The sequence below is a fragment of the Molothrus aeneus genome, chromosome Z (assembly GCF_037042795.1).
Source record: "Molothrus aeneus isolate 106 chromosome Z, BPBGC_Maene_1.0, whole genome shotgun sequence".
NCBI classification, from domain to species: Eukaryota; Metazoa; Chordata; class Aves; order Passeriformes; family Icteridae; genus Molothrus; species Molothrus aeneus.
In genome coordinates, this window is record NC_089680.1 from 69,875,192 (window position 1) to 69,888,246 (window position 13,055).

At 39.6% G+C, this 13,055-nt stretch overlaps 1 protein-coding gene across 5 annotated transcripts in view; it reads left to right on the forward strand.

Moving 5' to 3' along the window:
• The window catches only part of XRCC4 (X-ray repair cross complementing 4), a 144,576-nt gene extending 133,665 nt beyond the window's left edge, over window positions 1–10,911 (forward strand). For all 5 annotated transcript variants that reach the window (XM_066569117.1, XM_066569118.1, XM_066569116.1 and 2 more), the window contains one exon: window positions 10,199–10,911. In XM_066569117.1, coding sequence (XP_066425214.1) covers window positions 10,199–10,295 — 97 coding nt within the window. In that variant the 3' untranslated portion in view covers window positions 10,296–10,911. The remainder of the gene's footprint in view (window positions 1–10,198) is intronic.
• Window positions 10,912–13,055: the final 2,144 nt, after the last annotated feature.

Sequence of the window (13,055 nt, forward strand, 5' to 3'; positions counted from 1 at the left end):
TGAGCAGCCTCCTTTCTGTGAATGCAGAAATCAGAAACATCACCACTGAAATTTCCCTCTCCCCACCAAGGGCCTCGAGGTCCTTGCAGTGTTTTTTTCACCAGTAATATCAAACTTACTCTTCACATTTATAATTTTATTGGTGGTTTGTGGAGAGTTGTGGTGTTCTGCAGTTGAAATCTGTTTCCTTGCATTCCCACCAGAAAACAGCTTATTCTCCTCCTTCTAGGACAGGGAAAGTGTAGGCTCCAAAAATGATGTTAGGCTTGAAACTTGACATTTTGGCAGCACCAAACTCTGGCTATAATGGCTCCTGCTGGGTCCCACCAGGTTTAGAATGAGCTTCTGTTACTCTTGCCTCAATATTTTATTACAATTAGCAATGGAAATGTAGAAGGGGTTGGAAACCTGGCTGGTAAATTGTTATAAAAGTGATGTTGGTTATTTCACAAGAAGTTAAGCTAAGCTCAAACTGAAAACCTGTGTTTTCAGACTAAATGCTGAATTTTTCCCCCCCTAATGATACCAGGAATTTCTTTGGTCTGCCAGATTTATTGGGAAACGTTTCAAGCAACCATTTTTATTTGTAATTATGCTTTAAAATAAATTCTAAAATGGCTCTTTGAACAACTAGGTCCTTTAAATTTTTTTGCATCACTCTGTACTATCTGAACTGCTTATTCTGACCATGAGATTTTATCCCAGGTTTTTAATTTATTTTATTTGGCTCTGCTCTTTTAGATGGGAATTGCCGTGTCTTGCTCTTTCACCTTCCTCCCCTCCCTCTCCTGTGCAAAGGTACCCATTTCAGACAGAATCAGGAATCAGGATGCTCAGTCTGCCACAATCTCAATTAACAGCAGACAGTGTCTTCCCTGTGCTTGTGGACTGACTATTGATTCTAATTTCTTTTCCTCTGGAAGGAAAACAAATGAGACATCAGGTGAGGAGGTGCACTTGAAAAATGTGCATTATTCTCCCCCTGTTTCCCAGTGCCACAGGGTGGATAAAAACCACATGAGTTCCCCCTGAGGGGACTTGTTCCCAGTGCCTCAAGATCCAGCTTCAGCTCCATTTTCAGTGCTATTTCTGGGTTGTTTTACCCAGGCAGCAGCACCTATTTAACATGTGAACCATGGTTATTCTCCTCTGATTGACACGTGCCTTCTCCTAATAAAGTCCCAGTTGCAGGGTGTTCCCTTTTCTCCTAATGCTTTTAATGTAAGATGAAAAATTCCTTTACAGCACTGTGCTGAAACTCAACAGAAAGGCAAACTATTTAAATTTCTCAGTGGTGGCGCAGCACTGGGACCTTTTTCAAGGCTCTCTGTGGATTAAAACTGTGTAATGTTTGTGGTTTGGATGCTGCTTTGAATCAGAGCAGCACAAGAAAATTTTCTGGACATACTTTAGGTTTGTACTAATATGTCAGTGCTGAAGGTAAAAATCTGGCTTGGGCTGGAGTTGGGGCAGCTGTGTATAGAAAATTACTGTACACTGGTATTTAATGAATTTTGTCACATTTTCGTTGCATTCTGTGCTTTTTGCTGTGGTTTTCCTGTTCCTGTGCATTTTGTGGGGGGTGTCTTCAGGACTCTGGGAAGTTTCCCTGGCCTTGAGAGGACGCAGGGCCATGACAGAGAAATTCACTGGAAGTTGCTGAACACACCAAAAGCAACCTGGGCAGAGCAGAGCTGACCCAAGGACAGCTGTTCCCACATAGTGGACAGCTGATGGGTCATCCCTTAATTTCCTTTTATTTTTTTCTTTAGCCTGACACAGACTCTTTCTCCTCACTGGAAGGTGTGATTCCACCCCAATGTGACCCAAAATTGCTGAGTGTTTTTTTTCAGTGTGTGAAATGGAACCTGCAGGTGTCCATGCAGGTGCTGAGCAGGCTGGAAGGGCACAGTGGCTTTGGGACACCAATGCCACACCTTCCTGTGTGGGTTAATGCTCCTGAGGAACCTCCTAGCTCACCCTCAAATCCCTAAAATTTATCCCAAACCTGTTCTTAATGTCCTCATTCAGTGTCTCTGAAAACCTGGGGCCTGAGAAGGAGCGTCTGGTAGAGGGGACATGAGATGCATGGGCTCCTTGAAGCTGTGCCTTGATCTGTGGAGGGGTGGGAATGAGAAATTTCTGTTCCAAATGTCACTTTTTCAGTTTGTGTCTCATAGGTCCGTGGGTTCTCTCGGTTCCTTTCCCTAAAGGTGGCTCGTGGATGCAGAGCCTGGTGGCCCTCCTGGGCTCCTCTCCTCTCCACCTTTGGGGCTGGTTGCCATCCCAGCTGGGCTGTCACTGCTTTCTGTGATTTTGACCATTTACAGGAATAAAAAGCAGAGTGGCTCATGAAGAAGAAAACCCCTCATTTTATGGCAATTTTCACCAAGGAAACACACAAAGGAAAAACCCATCCTTTTGTTTGGCTGGGGTTTTGTTGTTTATTTGGGGATGGTGAAACCTTTCTTAAAAATCTCATTTTCCAGACTCTTTAGCAGCATTTACCCAGCAAATAATGAACTTGTGTGTTTGGTCTGAGTACACTCTGTCCCCTTCTTTTTGGTTTTTTTGGTTTTTTTTTTTTTAATTTTTTCCCTTCCTGTGTGTTTGAACAGGTTTCAGCTCTCACAGGTGTCACTGCAGGCAGATTGTTTGATCTTAATTATCAAAGCTTTGATCTCATTTCAGAAAAGTATGAATGAATTCAGGTCTGTGGCTGGGGAGGGGTCAGCAGGAACACAGGGAGAGGTTGGATGGGAGTTCAGAGGCAGCAGAGAGGAAAGCACAGTTCTGAGTTCTAAAAACAACTTTATATTCAATAGAGACCTGTTGGAGGGGGGGAAAAAACCTTGCTGCACTTCATCTGCTCTACCTAAGGTTGTAAATTGAATTCTGCTCCCAGATTGATTAAGAGCTCACTGCTGCTTTGCATTTCTGAGTGCATTTTGTCATTAGAAAACACCTGCAGGAGTAGTACATCCACTGTATTTCCCTTTTCCATCCACACGCTCCACTGATCCAAAGTGGTTTTCTGCAGTAAGCTGATTAAAGTGAACGATCCCAAACCTGCTGGGCAGATCTGTGCATAATAGGTAATCTGGGCAGAAATGGGCTCCTGATGGTGCCCAGGTGTGTGTGCACAGATTGTTCAGCAGGGAGGAGGAATGTGCTTAATTCAGTTGTAGGAGGTTTTAAAAGAGTCCATGGATTCTCCTTGTAGTGGTTTTGGTTTGGGAATTTAAGATTTTCTTTAATTTTAAAATTTCCCAAAGGGAGACCAACCCCACAACACTCCCTCTTTTACCCAATAATCAATAAAAGAACCAACAAACACCCCAGAAAAAAAAAAAAACCCCACAAAAAAAAACCAACCAAAAAATTATTTTTCCCTTCATCAGGCAGTGCAGAGGGTGGGCCCCAGAGGGTTGCAGGCTGAGTCTGTGGTTCAGGAGGCTCTGCAAGCTCAGACTTTACACCAACTCCTGTTTTTCTCCACTTAAATACTCTTTTGTTCTTTGTTTCAGCATGGCTTTCAGTTGTAGCTGCCGTGTGCAGTCACCAGGTTTTGGGGTGGAAAACCCCATCCCTCCACACTCCGCCCCTTCAGGGATGCAGGCAGAGGAGCACCAGGACACAAGAAATCAAACCAGGGTTGTTTTGTTTTTTTTTTTAATTTGCCCTCTGAGGTCTCTGTGGTCGCCCTGAGGGGTAGGAAAAGGTTATGGACACCCTGCATTCCCAGGATCTGGCAGCCTGGAGCAGGATTATGGCACAGTTTAGCCAGATTTGGTGTTATATAAATGTATACGTGATAAAAATAGTGCTTGATGATTATGAGAAATGTCTCCCAGCATTTGCCAGTGGATTTGCAATGCACTGGATTTATGAAAGGCCTTGACAAAATTCCCAAACAAACCAAGTTTTCCCCTTTACTCTGTGCTTTTGTAGCTGTGATTAAGAGGTTTGTGCTTTTTCCCCAGTGAGTGCAGTGGTGCTGGGGTGTTCCTCAAAGTGCATGTGGTGTAGTTTATTTAAGCAGGAAGGAGTTTAAGTGGAAATGAGCCACAGAAATGTGTGCCACTTGTCTAAAACAAACACGGTTCAGGCTCTTTCCTTGTAAGTGACATCTATTATTACATTTTTAAGTAGATCTTTGTTAGCGAGCATCTGTAAGCGTGTTTGATCGTACGGAAAGATCCAAGGCTGTATTTATACTGCTAAACCAGAATGTTCTCTTGACATAAGGGCCTGCACCAATGCCAGCTGAAGTTAATCGGGAATTTGCAACTCAAAGGATAGAAGTTTCCCTAAAAAAGTTTCTGCTCTGTAGGACTAAATAAATGCAGTGGATGAATATGAATGTTGAGACCTGATCTAGACCAATTATTGGAAATTATATCAGATATTAAAGATTATGCCATTAAGAGGTAAATATGAGCATCTTCTCAATATATAGATAGATATTTGTTGGCTCTTGCTGTAATCAGTGTGGATATGTAAGATATTTTAGGGATTCCAAGTTCATTTTTCTCCCTCTGGAGGATTCCAAGGATGTGTGAACTAAAAAAAAAAAAAACAAAAATCCCACACAACTTGTACAAGCATCAAACAAAATCATCCCACATTTAATGGTTTCTGGTCCCAGAGGAGGAAGAGCATCGTTCACGGGAGCTGAAGGCAAAATTTAAAATCATCCTGGGTTTTAAAGTTTGGCTTTAGGTCGTGTTTCACTGAGGGAATTCCAGGCTTGCCCTGCAGTGCAGAGGTGGTGATGGGTGCAGGTGCAGGTTGGCCTCCAGCCAGAGGTGGAAGCTTATGGAGGAACATTTGATTCCCTGGTTGAACATTAATTTTGTGGTTGCAGCATTGAAAATATTCTTCATTGACTGTGAAATTGAACAATGCACCATTATTATTATTATTATTATTATTATTATTATTATTATTATTATTATTATTATTATTATTATTATTATTAATAATAATTTTAATTTTATTATGATTATTATAATGAAATAATGTATTGTTTTATAATAATTATTATTAATAATTATTTTTATTTTTATTTTCGCTATTTTTATTTTTATTTTAATTTTTAGTTTTTATTTTTACTGTTATTGGTGGTGTTGTCATTGTCTGTCTGGTGACCTCAGCGGAGACTGGACTTGCTCGACACACAGAGTCTGGGGCAAGGCCAGGCATGGAATTGTTCTATTCAGCTGTTTCCTGAGTATTTTTGTCTACTTTCTATGAATTTGTCTTGGGGCCAGGTATGGATTGGGCTCTGATGATCTCTGACACCACTGCTCTCTTCAGATGGACACAAAAAAAGTCTCAGTTTCTTCACTAAATTAGGGGAAAGTCCCTCAACTCTAATTTCAAGTCATGAAGCTGAATGTACTCAGCAAGTTCTTCAGGACTTGGTGGGATTTACATTTTGCAGGATTATTTTGAAGTATATGGGCCTGCTTTCATATCATTTCTTGGAATAAATGCCAGCAAAAACTATATCTGGAAGCTGAAAACTCTTACTACTGCCAAAATATAAAACATTTTATTTTCTTTTTCCATTCTACATTGAATTTTAAGAAAAATGCCTCTATAATTTACCTTATAGTGACTCTAGCATATCTCTGAGGGGGAATTCCATCATGTTTTTAATCACATCTAGCTCCCGTTTAGCCTACCCACATTTCTAATGTTCCATTCTAAAGACCTCTGTGCACATGGAGTGTTCTCAGTGCGTCGCTTCATGTGAGAGGCTTTCCCCCCCTGCTCCTCCGTGACCCCTTTGGTTTTCCTTTCTGTGGTTAGCTTTCCTCTTTTTGCCCAGTAACCACACCATGGGGCATTGGTTCTTCCAGGCCAAGGTTTCGGCTGCAGCCCTGAGCCTCAGTGGGAGCCTCAAGAATTCGAGATATCTGTGTTAATGCTGCAATAGTTCTCTGCCTAGGAGCTGCTGCTGGCACCTATTTTTATGATAGTGAAGAAAGTGTGTATCAGGTTTTACCCTCTGTTTTTCTCTTCTCATGGTATTAAGATTTTATTAAGATTCATGTCCAAATGAAGCATTAAACCAGGCTGGGGAAGGATGAGTGCACTGAGAAACTCAGATGGTGAGAGCTGAGATCCCCTCTCTTGGTAAAATGTCAGCTCAGGGTTGGAAGCAATTATTTTAATTACTAAAAAAATTAAGGAAATACTGCAGTGGTTCAGAGGCACAATCCTGGATTACTCAAGTTTCTTAGGAAACCTTTCCATCCACGTTGTTGTGCAAAGGTTTTTCTTTTCCAAACCCCATGAGAGTTGCTCAAGGACAAAAGCTTGGGTGGAATCATAACCACAGTGTGCTGGGCTGGCTCTGGAGGCAAAGCCGAGTGCAAGGACACTTCTCTGCCCAGAAAATAAAGTGTTTTTTGGTGCAGCTTCTGCAGAGCCATGGCTCTGAGCTCCTGTAAGGAGAGCCTTGCGTGTCTCCTGCTCCTCAGGACCCCTGCTCAGCTCTGGAAGGAAATATCAAGTCATGTAAACCACTTTCTTCCAGTTCTGGGGCCAGCATCTCAGCTGGTGTAAGTCAGCAGAGCTGCAGTGACATTATTAGTGCTGCAGTGATTCACACCAGCTGTGGGTCCAGTCTTCTGCCTTAATTTATGAACTAAATGCCAGGAAATATGGAATGATCTCTTATAGTCAGCAGTTCTCCAGATGTGTTAATGGAGTTTAAGTTTACCGAAAGGCAAGACTTCAAAAAGAGATCCAGCAGATGAATAAACTTTGAGGAAGAATGCCTTGCTTACAGGCTTCTTGGCAAGAGGGGGCTGTGCAACTCGCTGCAATTTACAGAAATTAACTCAGTTACGTGTCAGGATATGGTAATACAGCCTCCCTGAGAAATGCGACATAATTTCACAGCACAAAGCAGGCTGCTGGCATTCAGTGAGCAGCTGCCATGCAAGTGGGAATCACCAAGCCCTAAAACCAGAACTAAGTTGCTGATGAGCTTTGTGTGAAGAGCCCAGTGCCTCCCCTGTGCAAGCACTGGATTTATTCAGGGCTGGGTTTATTCAGAGGCAGCTTTTCGGAGATTAAATGAGGCCCGTGTTGTTACAAGGACACAGAAGCTTAATAGTTCTCACTGTGCAATGTGAAAACTCAACAGTGGCTTGGCTTAAAGATGTGCTCTCATGGATGGTGTTGAAAAGTGTTATTTTAGCCAATGAGAAGGGAATGGTTGTTGACGTTGCTTAAGCCCTGTCAGGCTTCCTTGTCCAAATCAGAAAACTCTGGAACTGCTGAAACCTCACAGCCAACAAATGTGGGGTCTCAGAGGCCTTTTAATTCTTTTATGCCTGAATAATACATGAGCAAATGCTCAAAAAAAAAAAAAAACAAAAAAACAGCAAACCATACCTGAAATATCCCATGGTGGCACAAAGGCCTCCACAGCCTAATTTATTTGCTAATGAGACCTTTCAGAATTAATTTAAATGATCAGTGGGTGGCTCTACACTCTGTGGTTCACTGGAGATAGACCCACAGAGGTAAAAGGACAACACACCTTCAGTGATTGAACATGAAATCCCTCTGCTGGGGCTTGGTGCCTGTATTTTATTTTTTAATAAGTTGATTTCTATCCACCAGAGCAGTGTGGGATGCTCTGAGGTCATTGGTGGAGGATCCAGGCCTGTTTCACAGCTAATCCCAGTGACTTTTTGGTGAGGCATATATCTGTTCGGGTGTCACTGCGTGCCAAAAGGAATATAAAAGATGCTTGGCACAATTTATTCAGGCCTGAAGAAGAGTGTTTTGGAAGAGTTCTCAGAGAAAGCTCGTTAGACTTTCAGAGAAAGTAATTACCATAATCTAAATATAGGAATATATTGAATTTAGAGGGGTTTGCAGAGCTGGAGTGGTGAGGAAACCCTTCTGGATTCTGGAAGTGGCAGCATCCAAAACTCAGCATTTACAGGACTTCTGCTGGTTGCCCTGGAGCCTGCAGGGATGGAATGGAGCTCATTTCCCACCCCCAGGAAACCCAGAATGATCAGAGCTCTGAGCAGCTGGAAGTGGGAGCCACACAGTGCCTGCTGTCTCGGAGAGCTCATTCCCCTTTGGAATTGACATTTTTTGTAGAGACTTCTGCTCCCTAGAGATTCCTAGGTGGGAGTTATGGAAAAATTGGGTTCTGAAAATTGAAAAAAATTCATTAAGTTGACCAACAGTGCTGACTTTATCACACAGAGCAGCTGAAGGCAAGATGCTTGAATCAGTCTGAAAATTAAAATTTCACTGTGTGCTTCATTTCCCTGAGTCCTCACAGGGCACCACTGGAGGGTAGAACTCTCCACCACTTCTCTCCAGCTCTTCCCATCCTGGGCAATACATGACATTTTCACCTTTTTTGTCAGCATGGCAGCAGTGTAACAAACCTGGGCATGAACCCTGTGAAGCTGCAGCCAGGTCCTGAGCCAAGCTTGGGAGATCACATCCTATTTTCAAGGCAGTGACTGATGCTGGTCCCTGGAATTCCTTGTCACTGGAAACTCACACCCCTGTGATTGATAAATCCCCTCTAAACGCACAGGAATAAAGATTTCTCTGCAGGATTCAGTTGGGTTTGTTTTTTTTTTTTGGGGGGGGGGGGTTTGTGGTTTTTTTTTTGGTTTTTTGGTTGTTTTTGAAAGTTTTTTTTGTGGATTCAGCCTATAGAAGCGTAATTCCTATAGGCAGCAGAAGCTGTTGGAAATGCCACTTTTTTGGTGTTTTCTGGAAACACAGGATACATCACCTTCCCAAGGCACAAGGGCAGAGCTGTCTGTACTGGAATCATGTCCTGGAGAGAGAGCAGAAATAGGGAAAGTGGTCTCTTAGCACGATTTCTGCATCTGGGCTGCTCTTCCCAGCTCTCCATGTGGAAACTGTGGGTGAAATGGTCATTCTCAGGGTGTTTGAAAAACTTCTAACTGTGCATTTATAAAATATTTTTAAATATAAATTTTTATTTAAATATAAAGCTATAAATATAAATATATTCTATTTATATATATACTTATATAGCTATACATAAAATATATATTATTTATATATTCATATGAAATATATAAATAAACTATCAATACATAATTATATTATATAAATATAAATATATAAAATAAATATTTCTATTTTATACATATAAGTTTATAAACTCTTAATATAATTTTTTCTATAAATATGAAACCATAAATAGAAATATATAATATATTAATTTAAAATTTAAAACCATAAATAGAAATATAATAATATATATAATTATATCTTTATATAAAAATATAAATTATTTATATAAATTCTAAATATAAAGTGTAATAATGAATATAAATATATAGTACTATATATACAGTATATATATAGTATATATATACTTATATATATAAGTATATAGATACTTATATATATATACTTATATATATAAGTATATATATTTATATATAAAATATATATAAATATATAGTGTATATAAATATAAATTCATAAACGGTTTTCAATATAAATTTTTATATAAATATAAAACTATAAATATAAATGTATTTTATTTATATATCTACATATAAAATATATATAAATATGTATTAAAAATATATATTTTATAAAATAACTATACTTATATTTATTTATATTTTATATAAAATATTTATATGAAATATAAAAATATAAATTATTTATACAGCTATATAAATATAAATATTTTGATGAATGTAAATATAAGTATATACTTTATAAAATATAAATTTATAAACTTGTAATATAAATTTTAATATGAATATAAAACTATAATTATATTCTATTTATTTATATGTATATGAAAAAATATATTATGTATGGATTTGTATGAGATATAAATATGCCTATAATTATACATATAAATATAAATATATATTTTGCATAAGTATAAATGTCTAAACTATTTTTAGATATTTTTAGATAAATGTCTAAACTATTTTTAGATAAAATTTTATATAAATATATAAATTATAAATTTATAAATTTATACAATTTACAAACTGAATTTCCTCTGCCTGCTTTGCCACTGCCACCTCTGTGAGTGATTAGGCCTCACAGAAACCACTTTCCCCTTAGGAAAAAAGCCCCAAAATACGCTGGAATTGCTTGCATTTGTTTCCAGCCTTGTCTGACATCCCTCTGTTTGTTCCAGGGCTGGCCCGGCCTCCTCGGGGCAGCGCTGCCCGGACTGGGATCTGGAGACCCTGGAGAACTCCTGCGAGCCAGGGGAGCTCTTGGAGGACATGTAGCCACGCTGGGCCGGCCACAGGGACGCTGCTGCTCCCAGCACGGATCAATTATAAACTAAAAAAGGGGTTTTTTCTTACAGAACAGAGCCAAAATCTTTGCTCTGAGGCCCTGAACCCTCCCGCGCCACGCTTCTTGCAGGCCTTGGCCTGCTGCACCTCATTTATGGGTGTCCGAAATTGAGTTTAGGCTCTGTGTGGAGCTTTTCTCACTTGTATGGGGGAATTGAGGGCATTTTGGATGAGTTTTTGCATCCTCACAGCCTCTGGCTGTGCTCAGGATCAACCATTTCCCAGGCCCCAGGCATGAGGTGATGCCAGACCTGCGCTGAGCTCAGCCTTTCCCCAGGCTTGGAATGGATAAATCAGCTTTATTGGAGGTGCAGGTGTGACTTTAGATTGGTTCTGGGTCAAAGCAAAATGTCCTTTTACTTGTGGCACTGTGCATTGTAAGGTATTCCAGCTTTTGGGAGTAAAGTGCTAGTAAGGTTGATATTGACTCTTATTTTAACTTTCTGTAGAAACCCACAGCATTTAAAATTGTGATTTTTGATACTTCATCTATTTCCTTATGGCAATTTCTTAAAAAAAAAAAAGAAGAAAAATAAAATGCATTTGAAAAAATAAATCAAATTTGTCTTTATTTGTTAGACATTATGAATAAAGGTAGTAGTTACCAAAGTGTTTTAATGCCTGAGCTTGTCTTGCCCCAAACTGATGCATTAATTTAGATTTAAATCTTCACCAAAAAGACAAAGGTAACATGCATTTACCTTTCAGTGGCCAAAATGAAGAGCTAAAGGTGGACCTCAGGATTCTGCTTTGCATTTTCAGGACCTGAATCCATCCTTGCTTAAGACTGAAGGCTCCAGTTCTTTCTGCAAGAGGAATCCCACTGAAGTCAGCCCTTGAAATCTTCTGTGCTCTGTGGGTTGCAAAGCTCTTTGGTAAAATACTTTATATTTCTGAAGCGGCTCTGATTCTGCCAGAATTCCATCCTATGCTCAATTAAAAGCATCCCTGTCAGTACTTGCAGGCTTCGTACAAGAACATGGGGATCTGGGAATATTATACTTAACCATTCCTCTCTGAAAAAAAAACCCCACAGTCACAGTGTTTTAAATTCACAAAGGGCTTTGGGACAGTGTTATAAATCACACAGCAAAAATAAGAATGGCCAAAATATTTTGCTTGCTAAAAAGGCTTTGTGCCTGGGAAGTGGCAGGGCCACAAAAGAGCCATTCATGCACCCATTCATAGGCACAGCCTGATTTAAAATCTTCCAGTGCTGATCTAACAATGCTTTCAGCAGAAGCTGGTATATGGTTTCAGTTTTAAAGTGAAAATGTTCCATGACTTACCCAGAGTGCTTGGCTTGATGGTGCCTGCAGCAGAAAATGGAGCTGGACATCCCACAGAACTCCCCCTTCCAGGAAACTGTTGGGTTTCTAATAGTGAAATGTTGTTGCTGCAAATGGGAAATGCTACACGCCGTTGGCACGTGTAATAAAGTCCATGAGGGTGTTCATTCTGTTCTCTCCTTTCTTATTTTGTTGAGGGTTTTGTTTTGTTTTGTTTCTTTAATTTTTCTGCATTTTGGTTTTGGTGCTTTTCTTGTTTGGTTTTGGTTTTGGTTTTGGTTTTGGTTTTGGTTTTGGTTTTGGTTTTGGTTTTGGTTTTGGTTTTGGTTTGGTTTGGGTTGGTTTGGGTTGGGTTTTTTGTGGTCTTCTGGTTTTCATTTTTTGGCTTATTTTGTTGGTTTGTTTTTGTTTTTGTTTTTTTTTTTGTGTAGGGTTTTCTTTGATGCATTTTTGTTGGTTTTGAAATTTTTTTTGTCTTTTTGGGGTTTTTTGTGTTTTTTGGGGTTTTTTTGTTTGGTTTTTGTTTATTTTTGTTGTTGTTTTTTGGGTTTGGGGGGAGGGTTTGTGGGTTTTGGTTTTTTTTTGGTTTTGTTTTTGGTTTTGGTTTTTGGGGGGTTTTTTGGGGGTTTTTTGGGGTTTGCAGAGTCAGGCCAGGAGCTGAACAGAAGATTCCATGGTGGGGGATGCAGATGCAGCCCTTGGCTGTTTGCACACTCAGACACCTCCTGGCAGTGTCCCCAAACCTGGTGAAATCCTTTCTGAAGATTTATTTGAGAAACTACTTTTTTTTTTTTTTTTTTATAAGTTTCCATTTTCCAGTCAACTTTGACAGGGAAAAATCCACCAATCTCCAAATCAGTTCAGGTCTGTGTGGGCCTGTCATTGTGTGAGAGCAGAGGTATTTTTTTCCTGCAAAAACTGCAGGAAATCAGTGAAAATTCTTCAGGAAGTGCATTTGTCTGTGAGAGAAGCGGGGATCTCTGCTTTGTCTTTAAATTCATTCATGGTCCAACTCACCCAGACAGGTGAAATCTATCTCAAATTAACTCCTGTTCTTTGGGAAGGGAACCCTGTGGTAATGCCTCATCAAATGATTTTTTAAAGCTTACTAAATTAATACTTGGTGTTGCTTGGTTGTCTCTGAGAAAAGCCAAGGTTTTTGCCACCCCTGCATGAGCAGTTCTGGATTTAATCCTCACTCCATTCACCCTCCAGATTTACCAAACTTAGACTTGTTTTGTTTTGTGCTCAGGGCTCTCTAACTCAGTGTTTATAAGACCAGTTTTTCCAGGTGTGCCAGTGATATGTCACATCACTGAATTGCTCCCAAAATTAGAGGAGACAAAATAGAGAAAAATGCCCAGAAATGGGTTTTTAAAGGCAGGAACTTAACCAAAGTTAG